The sequence below is a fragment of the Chelonia mydas genome, chromosome 1 (genome assembly GCF_015237465.2).
Source record: "Chelonia mydas isolate rCheMyd1 chromosome 1, rCheMyd1.pri.v2, whole genome shotgun sequence".
In the NCBI taxonomy this organism is placed as follows: Eukaryota; Metazoa; Chordata; order Testudines; family Cheloniidae; genus Chelonia; species Chelonia mydas.
The window spans coordinates 257075701-257095433 of NC_057849.1; the positions used below are offsets into that span (position 1 = coordinate 257075701).

The 19733-nt window shown below is 51.0% G+C and overlaps 1 protein-coding gene across 10 annotated transcripts in view; it reads left to right on the forward strand.

Moving 5' to 3' along the window:
- The window catches only part of SGSM3 (small G protein signaling modulator 3), a 62422-nt gene that overhangs the window by 34245 nt on the left and 8444 nt on the right, over positions 1-19733 (forward strand). For 9 of the 10 annotated variants that reach the window (XM_037882245.2, XM_043543882.1, XM_043543881.1 and 6 more), the window contains 15 exons: positions 2222-2430; positions 2575-2682; positions 4343-4486; positions 4960-5155; positions 6084-6229; positions 7170-7397; positions 8164-8218; positions 12515-12642; positions 12954-13109; positions 14333-14387; positions 15016-15065; positions 17946-18098; positions 18318-18388; positions 18811-18859; positions 19361-19446. In XM_037882245.2, coding sequence (XP_037738173.1) covers positions 2222-2430; positions 2575-2682; positions 4343-4486; positions 4960-5155; positions 6084-6229; positions 7170-7397; positions 8164-8218; positions 12515-12642; positions 12954-13109; positions 14333-14387; positions 15016-15065; positions 17946-18098; positions 18318-18388; positions 18811-18859; positions 19361-19446 — 1834 coding nt within the window. Of the gene's footprint in view, positions 1-2221; positions 2431-2574; positions 2683-4342; positions 4487-4959; positions 5156-6083; positions 6230-7169; positions 7398-8163; positions 8219-12514; positions 12643-12953; positions 13110-14332; positions 14388-15015; positions 15066-17945; positions 18099-18317; positions 18389-18810; positions 19149-19360; positions 19447-19733 lie in introns of those variants that run through there. The other variant, XM_043543897.1, reaches the window with a different exon arrangement.

Here is a 19733-nt window from a genome sequence, read left to right on the forward strand (position 1 = left end):
GGCACCTCATGTGATAGGATCTCCCTTCCGCTTTCTGTGATGTCTTCAGTTCCCAGCACTATCCTGACTTCAGGTTTTTTTTTAGGGGTGTGCTTTAAAAGTGCTGGCCCTCTTGGAAAGTGATGTCTAAAATGCTGGAGCGCTGGCCCAGCACAGTTTGTGGCCCCAGTATAACTTTGCCATCATGAGGCAGGGAAAGTGTGTTTCACTGGTACATTGTTGCTGCAGGAGGGGGAGGTACAGCTGTTGCAATTCACTGAGCAATATGTGCTGTGGTAAGTAGCACTATAGCTTTTCAACAGTGCAATGCAGAGCACTTACAGTGAAACCCAATGACCTTTCAGACCTTCTATCAAAGCACGTCTGGTTTCCATCCCAAGGTGGGCAACTGTGATAGGTTATTCTACCCATCCAGGTGATGGAAAATCCCCTGGCAGCTTCGCCAAGGGTGCCCGAGTAGGGACAGGTTTCAGAGTAGCAGCCGTGTTAGTCTGTATTAGCAAAAAGAAAAGGAGTACTTGTGGCACCTTAGAGACTAACCAATTTATTTGAGCATAAGCTTTCCTGAGCTACAGCTCACTTCATCAGATACATAAAGTGGAAAACTTTATGCATCTGATGAAGTTAGCTGTAGCTCACGAAAGCTTATGCTCAAATAAATTGGTTAGTCTCTAAGGTGCCACAAGTACTCCTTTTCTTTTTGAGTAGGGACAGAACCAGCAACCCGCTTCAGCTGCACACCTTGCAGGAACGGAGGACCAATCAGAAAGGGGTTAAAATGGCTGGAGAACCCATGCAGCTGGGCATTAATTATGGAGGCAGCTGCCATGGCTAAAGAGAAGGAAAGGAAAAGGAGTGGCTGGCAATGGGAAGATTCCTGGTCGCCATCTGAGGAAATGTCACATTGCATTGCTGTACCCTGGAAAGGAGAAAACTAATTTGAACAAGATTAGCCCCTTGGAAAGGGCAGGAGGAGGCTGTGTTTTCTATGTCAGTGGTTCTCAACCTTTCCAGACTGCTGTGCCCCTTTCAGGAGTCAGATTTGTCTTGTGTACCCCAAGTTTCACCTCACTTAAAAATTACTTGCTTACAAAATCAAACATAAAAATACAAAGGTATCACAGTCACACTAGTACTGACAAATTGCTGACTTTCTCATTTTTACCATATAATTATAAAATAAATCAACTGGAATATAAATATTGTACTCACATTTCAGTATATAGCATACAGAGCAATATAAACAAGTCGTATGAAATTTTTGTTTGTACTGACTTCACTGGTGCCTTTTATGTAGCCTGTTGTAAAACTAGGCAAATACCTAGATAAGTTGATATACCCCTTGGAAAACCTCTACGTACCTCCAGGGGTATGTGTAGCTCTGGTTGAGAACCACTGCTCTACGTGCACACGCATGCGCTGACTGCCACACTGAGCACTGCAGGAGGCACCCCAGGGACCGTGACACAGGTAGAGGTGTATGGCAAAGGGAGTGCCTGTTCCTCTGCAGCATATTATAGATTCATGGATATAAATGCCATTTTGGTCATCTACCACCTCCTGCATAATACAGGCCACAGAACCGCACCCCTGCAATTCCTGCTTCAAGCTCCTATCCTGTGGCTGAGCCAGAACATATATTTTAGAAAGCCAGTCTTGAGTGAAGAATGCCAATAACAGTGAATCCCCAACTTCCCTTATTAAGTTTCTTCAATGGTTAATTAACCTCACTGTTAAAATTTTGCACCTTATTTCTAGCCTGAACTTATCTAGCTTCAGCTTCCAGCCATTGCATCTCGCTATGCCTTTATCTATTAGATTAAAGAGCCTTATTAAATACAAAGTTACAAAATCCAGTGGGACAGCCGCTGCCAGGCTCTCATTTGATGACCCGGTGTTTGGCTGGCTCACGTTTTGAATAGGCACATATGAGTCCCAGCCTTCTCTATCTTGGGGTTTCAGTGTGGTTTGCTTGTGACCACACAAGCGATGCTGGGTGGCGAGTGCAGTTTGAATCCAGGTTGTCACTGCTGTGATGCAGGGCACATGCATCTGAATCCCCAGCACCGCCACCAGTGCACAGGCTCAGATATTTTTCTCTGGCTTTTTCAACTACAGAAGACAGATCTCTCCATTTCTGTCTGTCACTGGTCCCCGCCTAGTCCCTTTCTTTCTTGTCTGTTTCTTTGCCTTCTCTGCCTTCCCCTGTCTCCTGATGCAGATGGCACTGAGCCGAACTCCAGCAAGCTGCTAGGGATTCTGCTGACGGAGGAGCCACAGCAGAGGCTGAAGTGGCAGGCCCACCTGGAATTCACGCACAACCACGACGTGGGGGACCTCACCTGGGACAAAATCGAGGTCACGCTGCCGGGTTCGGACAAGCTGCGCTCACTGGTACTGGCTGGCATACCACACAGCATGAGGCCTCAGGTGAGGCGCCGGGGCACAGTCATGAGAAGGGGAAGCAGGGAGTATGAAATGAGAGACCAGTTCCTGTTGGTTTCACTTCTCAGTTTGTTGTGGTTGCGTTTTGACCGCTCTTCACCCTTTCTTTTCATGTCCTCAATTCTCCAGCTGTGGATGCGTCTCTCTGGGGCCCTGCAGAAGAAGAGGAATTCGGAGATGTCCTACCGAGACATTGTGAAAAACAGCTCCAATGATGAAACTATCTCTGCTAAACAGGTCGGGAGCCTGCCTGATGCCCATGCTCCAGTGCTTGGGGTGGAAACATGGGTGATCTGTTGCACTGGGGGGATGAGGAATTTGCTTAATGCCTGCAGGGACAGATGAGGGGGGAGGAGAGGTTGGACTATGCTACTTGTTAATTTTTCTCATCCTTTATTAGGAAGGTAGTTTGAGGGGCTCAATTCGCCTTCCCAAAAGGGGAGGGGAAAAGATTTAGTCAGCACCCACACTGTCCTCAGGCTGTGATGGTTTCTGTGTACATTGGGCAGACAGCTCTGCCGTGAATATATGTATGTGAATCATGCCTAGGTACAAACACTGACCAAGATACTAAAGAGTAGGGCCCTACTACTACAAATTCATGGCTATGAAAAACGCGTCAGGGACCGTGAAATCCGGTCTTTTTTGTGCTTTTACCCTATACTATACATATTTCACATGGGAGACCAGCGTTTCTCAAGTTGGGGGTCCTGACGCAAAAGGGAGTTGTAGGATGGTCACAAAGTTATTTTAGGGGGGGTTGTGATATTGCCACTCTTACCTCTGCACTGCCTAGAGAGCTGGGCAGCCGGAGCGCAGCGGCTGTAGGACGGGCGTCCAGCTCTGAAGGCAGCACTGCCATCAGCAGCAGCGCAGAAGTAATGGTAGCAATACCGCAACCCCCCTACAATAACTTTGAGACCCCCACCCCCAACTCCTTTTTGGGTCAGGATCCCTATAATTACAACACCCTGAAATTTCAGGTTTAAATATCTGAAATCATGAAATTTACGATTTTTAAAATCCTATGACTGTGAAATGGTCAAAATGGACCATGAAGTTGGTAGGGCCCTACTAAGGAGGGAAGGGAACCCTGGGACTGAAATACCACCAGCAGGTGCATGCCCTATTCAAGTGGCAGCAGCTGTCTCCCAGGGTTTTGTCTTTCCTCCTGAATCCTGAGGGCTCAAGGTGCCAGCAAGGCTGGGACAGGGAATTTCCTCCCTCCCCTCCCCTCCCCTCTTTTCTGTAATACTGTTATGGCCAAACTCTATCTCTGCCCCAAACTCGCCAAGCTCCTGGGGTAACAAACCAAAATCATCTGACAGAGGGAGGGACTGAACAGTTCAGGGGATTTGGCCTGTGATATGGAGCCTTGATGCTCACAATCGCCAACTGCAGTCAAGCCCAGGCCCTGGCCGTCTGATCGTGGTTTGGTGGCCTGCCTGAAATGGGCGGGGTAGGGTGTCTTCACTCCAGATCCCGGTGGATAAATGTCCACTTTGCAAACCCCAGCAGCACAGACTGTACTAATTGGCCACATTGCTGCCATTCTCAGGGGTGACACCAAGAACCGAATGGGTCAAGGAGTATGAAGTCCCCTCTCGTCCCTCAGGTCAGTCCCTCCGAGGCAGAGTTTAGATACCTTGGCGAGTGTGTCTGAGAAGTTGCTCTGTCCCTGGCTAAGCTGTCCTGGGGGTAAACAGAGGCCTTCAGGTTCCAGATGGTGCCAGTCCAGTACCTTGCACTGGCACCAAATGTATTTTAAAAGGGTGTGGGGAAGGCAAGGGAGTGTGTGGCCAGGGCAGGGCATCAGGGAGGCCAAGGGAGCAGGAGGCTGTTAAGCAGATTACACGATCTGAGTCTGAAGCAATTGTTTGTGATGGGTGCTTGCCAGATTGAGAAGGACCTGCTCCGCACCATGCCCAGCAACGCCTGCTTCTCCAACATGAACAGCATCGGGGTGCCACGACTGCGCAGGATACTCCGGGGACTAGCCTGGCTTTACCCAGAGATCGGATACTGCCAAGGCACCGGCATGGTAATTTCACTTGCCCCTGCTTTGTGTTACTTCATTAGGGATCATTCTTTCCGCAGTAGGTGAGTCAGAGCAGCTGATTTCAGCCAGCTTCAGTGCAGCTGGGCACCATGCGAACCAAATTAGGTCAGGGGAACAGACCAAATGGAGCCATTTCTCGGGGCAGGAGAAATGGAAGGAGTAATTTTGCACACGGACGAAACTAATCTGTTTGTGGAGGGAGAGTGATATTGTTTGTTTGATTGACATGAGACTTGGCTGATGTGACTGAAATAGCAAAGAATCTCTTCGGGTGGAGTGTGAAAGAAATTCTACCAATGGGAGAAAGCAAAGCAAAGCTTCTGGGTGTGGAAATGAGGGATGTTTCCATCTCCTAAACTCTAGACTTTGTCCATGTTCCACTCCACGTAAGCACCAGTGAATGTCCCATTTAGTGCAGGCTTGGAATGAACATCCCTGTTTCCCCTTCTCACTAGGTGGCGGCTTCCCTGCTGCTCTTCTTGGAGGAGGAAGATGCCTTCTGGATGATGTGCGCCATCATCGAGGACCTGGTACCTGCCTCCTACTTCAGCACCACACTGATGGGAGTGCAAACCGACCAGCGCGTCCTACGCCACCTCATCGTGCAGTACCTGCCACGGCTGGACAAGCTCCTGCAAGAGCATGACATTGGTAAAGGGGCCCCTAAGGCCAGTGAATCTTTCGACCCAGGGTGCTGCTTTCAGCCTGCAGGCATGACCCAGGCTTATGCGTATGTATGTGCATGCGTGTGTGTGCAGATAAGCGAGCCCAATGTACTGCGCAGCACCTTAAACTGAAATGATGTGGTAGGAGCCCCACAATTGTGAGGCTACTCCCACAATACCCCTCTCCAGCTGAATACACTCAGTAAAGTATCCCTTGGTTCACATGGCAGTGATGAAGTCAGTGTATTCCTGTTACTCCATACTCTGTTTGATATGCTGCAGGGCTTGACAATGCAGAGCTGCAGCATTGTGGTTGTCTTTTGGGGAGAAGCTGTAGGTTTCAGGGTTTGACTCAACTTACCGGAGGGCTTTTCTCACCCAGGAATGCCTGGGAGTCTTGTGTTTGGGGTTTTTTGACAACCAGGTCATGGAGGCTTTGGCATTGGGACAGGGGGAGATGCATCTCTCCCTCTCTCCTGTTTGGGGGACACAGGGAACGGGGAGTGACAAACTTTTGAGGAGGGGGAGTTTTGAATTCCTGGTGTGTGGCTGTGGCTGTACGTACGTGCGCACAATGTCCCATGTGGTTTTGGATGTTCTGATTGAGTCTTGTTTAAAGGGGGCACTGTCCTATCTTAGGTCCCAAGAAGATGACCTTATTCCTATGACTGTTTTATTTTACTAAACACAACGCATGTGAGCCTCTCCCCACCCCGCCCCCCGGAGCTGTTCATGCTCTGACTGATGTCAACAGAGTTGTCCTCCTTTATCGTCACGGTAGCTGGAGAATCCCCTGGGAATGAGTAGTTGAGGGGGTCCCTTTTGGGCTGGGAGGGCGGTTCTGTGCTGGTTCTCTTCCTCTGTGGTCACCCGATCACCTGTGTCACATTCCCTTTCTGTCTCTTCATACACAGAGCTGTCCCTGATCACCCTGCACTGGTTCCTCACGTGCTTCGCTAGCGTTGTGCATATCAAACTGCTGCTGCGCATCTGGGACCTCTTCTTCTACCAGGGTTCGCTAGTGCTCTTCCAGGTCACCTTGGGCATGCTCAGTATGAAGGTAACAACCACCTCCTGTGCCCTGATTTCTAGCAGCCTGGTTTTCTCTTCAGGAAGGAGGAAGAAAAAGGATTCTAGGGGTGGGGACCTCCTGTACCCGCTGGTTGTATATGGTTCAGGAGTTTACTTTGCAGGGGAGCGAGAGCCGCCATCTTGATCTCCTCAGAATCTGGGGATATGAAGAGTGTCCTGGCAGAAGGTCAGTCAGCAAGCCATTGTTTGAGATTTGGGAGACTCAGTCAAGAAGATGGCTTCCCGTTCCTGCTCTTTTTCCCCTCACCTCCACTTCCCATGTCTCACCATCACCCTCCCTCATTTGCTACACCCCTCTGATTCCTGAGCCGAGAGTAACACAGACTGGAGACTTGTCCTGCCCTCCCTGGCTCTGGAGAGCTCTTTGTTTTTTACTACCTGTGAATGGGGATGTAAAACCAAGGTGCTGACCATTTGGGGATGATAAAAGATCCTTTGGTGCTGTTCGCACAAGTCCGAGGGTGTGAGCCCTGTTGTCCTGGCCACATTTAATTTGGGTGATTACATTTGGCCACCCTAAACTTTCTTCCATTCAGAATTCAGGGGAAGTTATCCTGTGACTCACTTGTGTAGCATTGCTGGTGCAGGATGGCGAATGTGCAGCACCCTGAGGTGGCTGCATTTCCGTGGTGGATGAAGTGATTTCTGGATATGACTCTGGTACAATGTGCTGTGGGATTCTTTGGTATGAAAGCACTAGAGCAGTGTGAGATGCTGCTGCTATCTCCTGACCGAGCAGCTTGGACTTTTTCTTACTGAAACTTTAAAGAAGAAATCTAGTTGCTCCTGAGGTAAATTTTGTGCCTAGACTGCATTCTGAGGTGTAAACAGGGCTTTTAGCAGTCCTAGTGAGTGTCACTGACATGCTCAGCATATTATATATGTGTGGGTTCTCCCCATTCCCGCAGGAAGATGAGCTAATCCAGTCGGAGAATTCTGCCTCCATCTTCAACACTCTCTCGGACATCCCGTCTCAGATCGAGGACGCGGAGGTGCTGCTGCGGGAGGCCATGCGCGTCGCTGGCTCACTGACAGACATGGCGGTGGAGACCCAGCGCCGCAAGCACTTGGCTTACCTCATCGCTGACCAAGGGCAGCTACTAAACCCCAGCGCCGCTGTCAATAATCTATCCAAGGTGGGTGCACAGAGCCCTGCCCATCTGGGCTGTTAGGGACTGCAGATCCCCTTCATGACACTGCCTTCTGGGCTAGCTGGTCATTCACCCTTATAACACTCTGTTAGCATGAGGCCACCCTGCCTTAGCAGGCTTTGGCTCCATGATAAACTTCCCTTCTCTCAGCTCCCCAGTGAGGGGGAGTGAGTACTAGGACTGTGATGGGAGTTGACCACATGTACTGTTCTCACTACCGGGAGACCATGCTGTCAGACCTCCCACACCCGCCACAGCCACCAGACCTCCCACACCTGCCACAGCCAGCCCACACGCGAGGGATCTCGGCAGCCAGCTAAGCGCTAAACACTGCCTTTCACTCTCTTCATGGAATGAATTAATTTTGTGTTGCAGTAGATCCATGGGTCATCTCCTGTTCTCCCCCTCACCAGCCAGTGCTTGGCTGTTCTCGTGCTTTGTCCAGTCCTGTTCTGAGTGCCCCTGATGGTGCTCATCCACGCCCAGTTTAATCCACAGCCTGATAGACCCCACTGTCAAAAATCATTCCTGCTGGTCCTCTTGCTCAGAGTGGTTTGGTTACTGCCCATTCTGTCTGGGACCACTCCAAACAGTTCCCCTCTCTCCTTGCGGTGTATACCCCTCAGAGACTTGCTGACAGTCGCTGTGTCCTCTTGCCCTACTCTAGCCCCTTTATGCCAATCTATATATGTTTAGTTCTTCTAATGTGTCTTCACGAGTCCTCTCTGTCTCACTCTTCCCCCCCCTTCAGATTGTGCGGCGCAGGACCCAGCGCAGGAAATCTGGCATTACCTCGTTGCTTTTCGGTGAGGACAAGTGTGTTCCTTGCATGTTGTGATGGTGCTGTCAGGATGGAGGGTGAAAGAATAGTCTGGAGGCAGAGGAATGGCTGGGCATGGGGAAATGGAGTGGGTGAACATTCCTTGAGCAACAAGAGAAAGTAAAGCAAGGGAAGAGATTGAATGAGGAGGAGAGAAGGGAGTTTGAACTTGCTGAGTTTGCACTCCCCAAAACTGAGGGAAGAAGCAGACTTTTCCTGATAGCCACAGGAAGTAGCGTGCTTTGCTCTTTAGCCCTTAACCTTCTTGCTGCAGGTCCAGCCACCCCCAAAATATGAAGCCATTTAGGACAGGAATGTCCAAAGTCCCTCTTTTACTCCTGGGGGAATTCCGCACCACTGCGCATGTGCAAAATTTATGTCCCCTGCAGATTTCTTTGCTTCCCCACAGAAAAATGACTTTTTAATTTTTTGGCACAGAATGCCCTCAGGAGTATCCTTTGGAGACTTAAAATGCAACCCATGACTGTCCATAGCCCCTACCCTCATACGTGATCTCTACTCTGAATACTTTCACATTTTAATTTTCATTGCGGATGAGCTCACCCAACATGTAACATCGAGAAAACCACTGGCACAAGCAAAGAGTAGCATTATGCATGCATTTAAAAATACATACCTTATGGAGTAGCAGAAGCTGACTTCCCGCATAAGAAATAGATCCTCCAGAAAGTACCATATCTTATCCCAGGGCAGATTTTTGGGTGGGGGGAAGCTTGGTAAAAATTAGGAATGGTGTTTTTAGGGCCAAAACATTTCCCCCTGTCATTAATTTCTTGAAAGTTTTCCTGACTTTTCTCCTGGCTCATCATGGCCTGGTTGTGAAACTCTGAACTCGTGTGGTGTTGGCCTTGCTGCGGAAAGTGCCTTCAGTATTTTCTGTCAGGTTAATGGGGAACTACAAGCTTATATACTATTGCATTTAAAAAAAAAATACAGTGAAGGATGTTAGGTTTGCAAAGTCAAGCACTCACTGGTTAGGAAATGGCAGAATGAATGTTACCTGTGCAACTTAAATCTGGCCCCCTTGTGCATATGTATTATGATACAGTCTTGAATTACAGGATCACGTACAATTATCACAGGACCCTGCCTTATTCAGAGCACGGATTTCACAGAATTATTCATGTAGCTGAAGTTGCATAACTTAGATCAATCCCCTGGCCCCCTCCCCCAGTGTAGACCAGGGCCAAGAGTCTCAGGTCAGGCACCCAGAAAAGGAGGAACACGCAGTTAGTGCAAAGTATTGTTTAAGGGTAGGATACACAAAGGCACCTAGGTCCCAGTTCAAGCTCTACTGCAATCCACAAAACTCCTACCAAACTCCATGGGCGCCCAAACTCAGACAATGTTTACATTTTCAGAGTAAAAGTTCCCTTGGTGCCTAAGTTCCTTTCTCTGAGCGTGTGTGCTGCTGCCTCCCGCTAGGCATCCGGACACACATCCTGTGCCTCAGCCCCAGAGCGATTCACAAACCAGGGGGGATAGGCATTCCGGCACTTCAGTTGTGTGCAGGGCCCAATCCAGTAGGCGTGCTCAGAGGCTACCTACCAGATCAGGTCCCATTCAAAATAAAGGAGGAGCCTGGTGATGGTGGTGCCAGTGGTTAGAGCACTCGCCTGGGAGGTGGGAGACCCAGGTCCAGTTGCCCCCCTCTCTGCCAGAAGGGGAGAAAGGATTTGAACAGGTGCCTCCTACTTCTCAGGAGAGCCCTTTAACCACTGAGCTAAGGGACATTCTGATGTAGGCTCCCTCCATCTCTCCTGCTGAAGCTCTTCTGGTTTGGAAAACTAATGAAAGAGTGGCTGGAGCAGGGAGCCTGGCCCCTCAGTCTCCCATCTCCCAGGTGGGTGCCCTGATCACTGGACTCTCCCTCTCTCTCTCAAGGCTGTTTAAGTATTTATGCATCACTCCTCCTCCTCAGGGGCAGGGTTTAGCACCCACCTTTCTTGTTGGCATCACCCATTGCCTAGGTTGGGTGGCTTCCCACCGCACGTGCTGGTTTGTGTGGATCGCATTCTTCAGTGCCTGTCTGTCTCCATTGATGGTATAGGCAGCCCAGGTGCTTGGCTTGGTGGGTCACAGTGCTGTTCCTGTGATTTTTTTCTAGCACGTAAAAGTTAGGCGCCGTGATGCTTAGCGTCGCAATGCCTACGGCCCTTCGTGGATCCCACCCTAAATGACTTGCCCAGCATCACATAGGAACTCTGTGGTACAGGCAAGGAGAGAATCCAGTTCCCCAGAGCAGCATTTAAACTGCCTAAACCACAAGCCTTTTCCTGCAGTTCCCCACCTCATTCACTACACACTTTTCAACAACCTCAACAAATGAGGCAGGGAACCTGCAGATAACAGCCTCCTTTCACTACACAGCCCTGATTAATTTCCTGAGCACTGTGTCCATTCAGTGCACTGAATGGAGCAGAGGTCTTGTGGAAATAAGAGTAGTGATCATGAGATTAAAGGCTGAATCATGGTGCATATGCACAAGGGGGCCGAATTAAGATTGCACAGGAAACCTTAATTCTGGCATTTCCTATCTTGAGTGCTTGATTTTACAAACTTAACTTTCTTTTAATGTAATTTTTTTGTATGTAATTTTCTATGTTTTTTTAAAAAAGCAAACTGAAAAACCAGAAATTTTATCTCTTGAAACCATATTGGCACCCACATGGTTCTTCAGCAGTGTTAGAATCTTTTGATCCACCAGACAGACCACTGTCACTTGAGCTGACAGTACCTTATAGCAGTAGTAGGCTGTTATCCTCTGAGTGGAGCAGACTAAAGGTGGATGAGGTGCGTATTTTGCCAGTGGGTTTCACAGCCGTTTTCTGACAGCAGAGAAATGTTGAGACTCAGGACTCCTGGATTCTATTCCAGGTTCTAGGATGAGTGTAATCTAGTGGTTACAGACCCTTCTGCCGCAGTCACGGTTCCCTTCCCCCACACCCAGTTCCTAGTACCAGTCTCATCACCCACAAGTCCAGCTCCTCTCTCCTTTGCGCTCCAGTCAGGCTGCACCCTTCTCCTTGCTGCCTGGTTGCCACCAGGGGGAGCACTGAGAGCACAGGACAGACAGGCTCCCTGCTTTTGGTTCCTGTGCTTAGTGCCATGGTGGCATCCCAGTGATAGGAGCATGCTCAGTGAAGAGAGATTCTTTGGAGAATTTAGCTACCAAATTCTAACACGTCTCAGCTGAGCATGTGTGAACTGAGACTTTCAGAGGACAAATTTGAGCAGATTTTCATGAGGATGGCAAGAGACTCATCCCTGGCACCAGGACAACACCCAGCCAAATTTCAAATCCCTGCTCCAGAGCAGGGAGGTGCCTCAGCTTCTCGACAAAATAGTGGTATGAGGTTTTTTTTTTAACATGGACAAAATGTATTTTCCCATGTCTTGTTCTCAGAAATGGTTACACCATTTTTGCTGAAATTTCGCCAAAAAAATAAACCCGAGGTGGACCCACGGCATGGAAAATTTCAGCCTGATTGAACAGTTAAAGTTTAGCAAAGTTATAGGCAACTGAAAACAAGGTTGTGTGACACTCCCATTATAGGACCCTACTATAGGTCCTGCTACCTGCACTGCCTATAATATAGGGCCTTTGGTGGGGTGTGTATATGCCTCACGTTAAGGCAGGCAGGGAAATGATTAACGAGAGCTCATTTAGGGCCTGCTCCTGCTCCCTTGGAGTCAGTGGGAGTATTAACAGTGACTTGGATGGGAGCAGGGCCAGATCCTTCATGCAGGGGGATAAGGCAGTGGGAGGGCCCTGAGGGGCAGAGGAAGTGCACACACTCCCCATCTTTTCCCTGCCCAGGAAGTGCACAGGCAGAGAGGGGAAGATGAGCAACTGGCTCTCTTCAGATGGGGTCAGACAGCTTACGAGCGTCTGTGTCAGCTGAGAACTGTTGTTTTCTCATGGCTCCTACTGGCCTCCCCTTTATTGGCATGGGGAGAAGGAGGCTGAATCCAGCCCCAGTCCTGGTCCCCTGTGTACTTGGCATAGAGGTGACTGGGCCTTTGGGTGACAGGATGCAGTATTTTGTTTCTCTCCCTCCCCTCATATCGCCCGCTTTTCCTGTTAGCCATGAGCGGGGCCCAGATGTTCAGGTGGGGCCAGAGCAATGGTTACACTCTGACCAGAGGGAGCAGTCGTAATTGTCTCTGCTCAGGCTGAGGGAGGGGACAGCCACCTTTTTTCCCAGCATGGGATTGGGGGTTTCCTTTCTCTTCACTCCCGTGTGTCCCGCATTCCCAGGTGAGGATGATTTAGAGGCACTGAAGGCCAAGAACATCAAGCAGACGGAGCTGGTGGCTGACCTTCGTGAGGCGATCCTGCAGGTGGCACGGCACTTCCAGTGCGTGGATCCAAAGAACTGCAGCATTGTGAGTGGGGGCGCACTGCACAAGGCTAAACCTGGGTCCCTCGTGCTGCAGGGCCAAGGCCAGGTCCCCCTACCCCTAGCCCTGGAGGAGCTGCCGTACTGCAGGGAGATCCACTATGGGCAGGATCTATGTGTTGCACGTTGCCTGTCCCAGGTGGAGGGAAGGGAGCCATGCTTGATCCTGGAGCTAGCAGAGCTAATCTATCCACCGGGGGTGGGGAGCAGAGAGCGGTACTGAACACAGGGGAGCACCCCAGTACCTCTAGTAACCTTCTTACTGCTCCTCTGTGCTTCTCTTCTGCACAAACTCAGGACCTGACTCCGGATTACACCATGGAGAGCCACCAGCGGGACCATGAAAACTATGTGGCATGTTCCCAGCACCGTCGGCGCCGAGCCAAGGCACTGCTGGACTTCGAGCGCCATGACGATGACGAGTTAGGCTTCCGCAAGAACGACATCATCACAGTACGAGGGCTGGGTGGGGGCAGAATCCCGCGGCGTGATACACCCTCTCTGCCCCCTTTCAGAGAGGGCGTGTTACAGGCACCCACTTCGAGCCACCACATGGGGCAAGTGTTTCGTCCCCCTTATAGCCTCATCCCTGGGGAGTCGGGCTGAGGTGTCCCTCCCAGCGCCCTGTGCTGGGTTGCTGGTTATGGAGTCTGTGGTTGGGGGTTCTGGCTGATCCAGGCGGGACACAGAATTCCTTTGGGAATGCTTGCCACCTCCTGCTGGAACTGGTTAGTGGGTCACCCTGCCTATCGGAAAGCTCCCACGCCCCCAGAGCGAAAGGCAGATAAGATTTGAACTCAGATCACAGTTAACTCAGTGCTCTGTGCCACCAGGGCACTGGGCCAGCCCAGCCTCATCTAAGGGCACCCAATAGTATGGAAACCTTGGCACCACCTCTTTACATCCCAGGGTGGGCGCGAGAGGGAGGAAAGGGAAACCCGCTGCCCATCAAAGAGCAAGAAGCTACTGCTCTGAACAGCCGTCAGATGTGGGGTGTGTTGTATTGGCAGCATTGTCCTGCACCCGCATGGCGAGTAGAACTAGCCTTTTACCCCCAAGTAGTGTGGGGCCAACAGAACCACCACTGGGGAAGAAAAAGGGAGGAGGGTGTTGGCACAATGGCTGATCATCATTTAACTCTTCTCCCACCCTCAGGAACTCCTGCCTCTTGCCCAGGGTGCCTACATAACCCATGCTAACCCAGAGCGGCCCTTTATCCCCATCGAGTGGCTGAACCACATAAAGAGACTGCTACAGCTGCTGAGCTAGTGGATTTGGTCCTGTAGCTCCGATGGGAGAGGCTTATGCTTTTAGATTCAGGGGTCCCAGGTTCAGTCCCCACAAAGAACCTGACTACGTGTTTTGTTACTCCTGTCTCTGGTGTCTGGGAAGCACCTATCTCTAGTGATGATTGGTGACTTGAATTTCAGTCAGTCAGTCCCCCTGTCTACCTCTGATGGTTGAGAAGAAAGTGATTCCTTACCCACGTGCACACGCTCACTCTCTTTGAGGTGATACTGTTTCCATGGCAATGCATCTCCACTGTCCTGGGTGGGATGTGTGGAGAGGGAAAGCCTGACGCCAGCCCTGTTTTGCCTCCTTGCTCCCGTTCCATGGCCCTTGTGAGTCAGTGTTTCTCACTCTCAAATTGCCATCTCTCCTCTTTGTTCTTTCAGATCATATCCCAAAAGGACGAGCACTGTTGGGTGGGGGAACTGAATGGACTGAGAGGTGAGAACAGATAAGGCTGGTGGGGGAGGGGAGGCTGAGGGAAAGCTGTGGAGAGGGGGAGAGGAGGAGTGCAATTGCTAATGTTACAGAGACGCTGCTGCCCTCAACAATGGCTCTGGCATCTGTGCCCGCCCTGTCTCAGGGAGCCGTGTGGGTTTGCCTTTCATTTGAGTTTTTGCCCTTATGGCCAAAGGCTCAGCTGAGCCCCATTGGGGAGCTGCCTGGGAATGCACATCCCATCCCTGTGCATGGTAGGAGGAGAGAGGGGTGTGGAGCCGCAACTCCTTGCTAGGCGTGCTCATTATTCCCAGAAGATGCAGCAGCTGAGGTGCACTTTCACAGTCAGGGTGAGGATGGGTAGGGGGCTGCTCTGGAGCATGGGAGCTGGCGCTATCTGCGGTGCTTGTAGGGAGAATGCCCTTCGATGACATTAGGCTTGCAGCTGTTTGGATTTCCTGACATACACTGAGAGGCTCCAGTGCTGCTTGTTTTCTTCCCCAGGCTGGGCCCACAGGGACACACCTCTTCTCCTCCCTCCCCCAGGATCTGCAGCCAGTCTGGGTTTTCATTCATGTCCATGTGAGGGTTTCCCGATGTTTCAGGCTCACCCTTTGTCTCCTCTTTGTAGGTTGGTTTCCTGCAAAATTTGTGGAGGTCTTGGATGAACGGAGCAAAGAGGTAAAAATTCCTGTATTTTGTAGGTCACCTTGCAAACCCCACTGTCCTTCTTACCAAAACCCATGCGTGTCTTCCCTGCTGCCATCACTCCTTCTGGCTATCCGTGTTTATATGCCACTTTTCCTCTGCCCCACTGGCAGGGCATAGCGTAATAGTGTGGCCAGATGGTGATAGTTTCCTTGGGCATTTGCCGAATGTTTGCCCCCAGGATGGTCAGAGATGGAGATTCACAGGGTGGGATGGGAGGGAGTCTTGTGCAGTGACTGAGGTCCCTACAACCACAGTCTGGCTCAAGGAGAGCCCAAGAAGTGACATCCTGCAAATGTTGCAAAATATGAATCTTTCTGTAGCCCCACTCACCCCAGAATCTGTGCTTCACAGCCGTGAATGAATGAGACACACACACCCTGTGATGGCCCTGTGAGATTGGGAAGTCTCTTATCCTTCCCCATTACAGATCATAGAATAGAATATCAGGGTTGGAAGGGACCTCAGGAGGTCATCTAGCTCAACCACCTGCTCAAAGCAGGACCAGTCCCCAACTAAATCATCCCAGCCAGGGCTTTGTCAAGCCTGACCTTGAAAACCTCTAAGGAAGGAGATTCCACCACCTCCCTAAGTAACCCATTCCACTGCTTCACCACCCTCCTAGTGAAATAGTTTTTCCTAACATCCAATCTAAACCTCCCTCACTGCAACTTGAGACCATTACTCCTTGTTCTGTCATCTGCTACCACTGAAAACAGTATAGATCCATCCTCTTTGGAACCCCCTTTCAGGTAGTTGAAAGCAGCTTTCAAATCCCCCCCTCATTCTTCTCTTCTGCAGACTAAACAATCCCAGTTCCCTCAGCCTCTCTTCATAAGTCATGTGCTCCAGCCCCTTAATCATTTTTGTTGCCCTCCGCTGGACTCTTCCTAATTTTTCCACATCCTTCTTGTAGTGTGGGGCCCAAAACTGGACACAGTACTCCAGATGAGGCCTCACCAATGTCGAATAGAGGGGAGTGATGACGTCCCTCGATCTGCTGGCAATGCCCCTACTTATACAGCCCAAAATGCCATTAGCCTTCTTGGCAACAAGGGCACACTGTTGACTCATGTCCAGCTTCTCATCCACTGTAACCCCTAGGTCCTTTTCTGTAGAACTGCTGCCTAGCCATTCAGTCCCTAGTCTGTAGCAGTGCATGGGATTCTTCCGTCCTAAGTGCAAGACTCTGTACTTGTTCTTGTTGAACCTCATCAGATTTCTTTTGGTCCAATCCTCTAATTTGTCTAGGTCCCTCTGTATCCTATCCCTACCCTCCAGCGTATCGACACTAAACTGGGAGGAGAGGTAATCTGCAAACTTGCTGAGGGTGCAGTCCATGCCATCCTCCAGATCATTAATGAAGATATTGAACAAAACCGGCCCCACGACCGACCCTTGGGGCACTCCGCTTCATACCGGCTGCCAACTAGACATGGAGCCATTGATCACTACCCATTGAGCCCAACAATCTAGCCAGCTTTCTGTCCACCTTATAGTCCATTCATCCAGCCCATACTTCTTTAACTTGCTGGCAAGGATACTGTGGGAGACCGTATCAAAGGCTTTGCTAAAGTCAAGGAGTAACACATCCACTGCTTTCCCCTCATCCACAGAGCCAGTTATCTCGTCATAGAAGGCAATTAGGTTAGTCAGGCATGACTTGCCCTTGGTGAATCCATGCTGACTGTTCCTGATCACTTTTCTCTCCTCTAAGTGCTTCAGAATTGATTCCTTGAGGACCTGCTCCATGATTTTTCCAAGGACTGAGGTGAGGCTGACTGGCCTGTAGTTCCCTGGATCCTCCTCCTTCCCTTGTTTAAAGATGGGCACTAGATTAGCCTTTTTCCAGTCGTCCAAGACCTCCCCCGATCGCCATGAGTTTTCAAAGGTAATGGCCGATGGCTCTGTAATAACATCCGCCAACTCCTTTAGCACCCTTGGATGCAGTGCATCCGGGCCCATGGTCTTGTGCTCGTCCAGCTTTTCTAAATAGTCCTGAACCACTTCTTTCTCCACAAAGGGCTGGTCACCTCCTCCCCATGCTGTGCTGCCCAGTGCAGTAGTCTGGGAGCTGACGTTGTTCATGAAGACAGAGGCAAAAAAAGCATTGAGTACATTAGCTTTTTCCACATCCTCTGTCACTAGGTTGCCTCCCTCATTCAGTAAGGGGCCCACACTTTCCTTGACTTTCTTCTTGTTGCTAACATACCTGAAGAAACCCTTCTTGTTACTCTTAACATCTCTTGCTAGCTGCAACTCAGATAGGAGTCTGAGGCACAGAGTGATGAACTGACTTGCCAAAGGTCACAGAGACAGTCTGTGCAGAGCCAGGAATAAGTCCCACATCTTCTGACCCAGAGTCCTGGGTGTTAACCTCAAGAGCATCCTTTCAGGGGCCTTGCGGATGTCTGGCTTTCCACAGTTCAAAGTCCCTGCCTGGAGAGAGATGTATGGGCTGCATTGGGCCCTGAGTGTGGCCGGGGAAGCAAGTAGCTCTGTGAATGAGACACCCTCAGCTGTGGTCAGTGAGAGCATGGGGAGGGGGACCTCTCAAGAGCTAAGTCTCGATAGAACCAGCCCTGCTCCGCACAGACCTGCTAGTCCGGACATCAGTACATCCCAGCAAAGCAAGTTCTGTGCTCAGGCACCAGCTTCCAGTCCCTGGGGCTGTCGGCTCTGAGTGGGGTAGGGGAGTGTTTAGAGTGGGTGACGAAAGGAGATAGAGGAGTCTGGGTGGGAGGGCCTGTCTGGAGAAGAGGTATGGCTCTGTGTCCCCACCCCACACCTCTCTGCTCTGGGGGGCTGTCTCCATCTCCGAGAGGCTAAGAGCTAACTCCTTTCATTCCTCAGTACTCCGTTGCTGGCGACGACTCGGTCACAGAGGGGGTGACAGACTTGGTTCGAGGGACGCTCTGTCCAGCGCTGAAGTCTATATTTGAGCATGGGTTAAAGAAGCCATCCCTGCTGGGGGGGCCCTGCCACCCCTGGCTGTTTATCGAAGAGGTGAGAGTAGCACTCGGGGACAGGGGATGTAGGGATAGTGGGGCTCTGGTCCAGCAAGACCACAGGAACACAGCCTTCACTTGGCTTTCTTCCCTGCTGGGCACTTCGAGGTCTGTCCTGCCTCCGCTGCGGGTGGGGTGCTCCTGCTGGAGGTTCTGTATGTGAGGGCGGGGGTGCTATCAACGGCCTGTAGGTCTGACTGCATCCTCTTCCCTTCAGGCCGCCGGACGGGAGGTGGAACGAGACTTCGACTCAGTGTACTCCCGCCTCGTGCTCTGTAAGACTTACAGGTGAGGCTGCTCTAGTCATACTGACAGGCTCGCATCCTCTTGCCCCAAGTCCTCCTTGTCAAGCCTGCACTCCTCTCTCCCGCCTGGAAAGGTCGTGCTTTTCTTCTGGGCCGTGACATGTTCCTTCTTCCGAATGGGCAGGGCCCTGCATTGCCCCGCCTGGGACTGCGAGTGTAGCCATACTGACACAGACTGCACATGGGGCCGACAGGTGGTTCTTGTCTTTAAAAACCCCCAGTTCCCATGTGGTATGGCTGTGGCTGCCTCTCAGCCCCTAGCAGTAGCGAGCATCGGGACCCACAGCCCCAGTCTCCTGGTGACAGTAGCTGAGCTGTGTGTTTCTCCGAGCAGCATGGCTCCCATCTCTGGGGTGCGGCAGATGACTCTGTGGGGTAACGTGGGTCTCTGCTTTGGTTTTGTAGACTGGATGAAGATGGAAAAGTTCTGACTCCAGAAGAGCTGCTTTACCGGGTGAGTACCTTGCCCTGCCCGCACAGGGGCCAGACTAGGGTTGCCAGTTTTGGCTGGATGTATTCTTGGAGAGTTCATCACATGACATAATCTTTAATTAAAGATTAACCTTTAATTCCTGGAGACTCCTGGCCAATCCTGGAGGGTTGGCAACCAACCAGACCCACCTCTGCACCTCCCCTGGTCTGTGCAGCCTGTTCAATTGTTCTGAGCCTGTCCCAGCAGGTGGCGCTGTAGGGAAGGCTACAGGAGCTGTGGTGATGCCTACAGGAAGTGGTAAACAGAGCTCTGGTGAAGTGAGCTGTAGCTCACGAAAGCTTATGCTCAAATAAATTGGTTAGTCTCTAAGGTGCCACAAGTCCTCCTTTTCTTTGAGCTCTGGGATGGCACTGAGCGAAGGGGAACTGCAGGGAGAGCGTGCACTAGGCTGTGTAGCTGTAGCGGCTCTCCATGTGGGAGCCCCCTGGGGAACGTAGTAACTACCTCCTCCCCGCCCGGCAGGCAGTGCAGTCCGTGAACATGACGCACGACGCTGCGCACGCTCAGATGGACGTGAAGCTTCGCTCCCTCATCTGTGTTGGACTCAAGTGAGTTATTCAGCCCATTTCCTTGAGCGTTGCTTCGGTGATGAGCTTGGGGCAGGCTGGGAGATGGGAGTGAGTAGAAGGCGGGACAGTGAGGTGAGGGGCTGGGGCCAGGTTGGGGTGGGCAGGGGATCTGGGGAACAGGCAGGAGGTTGCAGGGGGTTTGGAACAAGCTGGGAATCAGTAGTAATTTTAGTCTCCTCCCCCACACAGCTTGTGTCACCAAGCTCTGTCCTCCCCCAAGTGGCCACTAGGGATGTAAATATTGGTTAAAAAAGTTAACCAGTTAA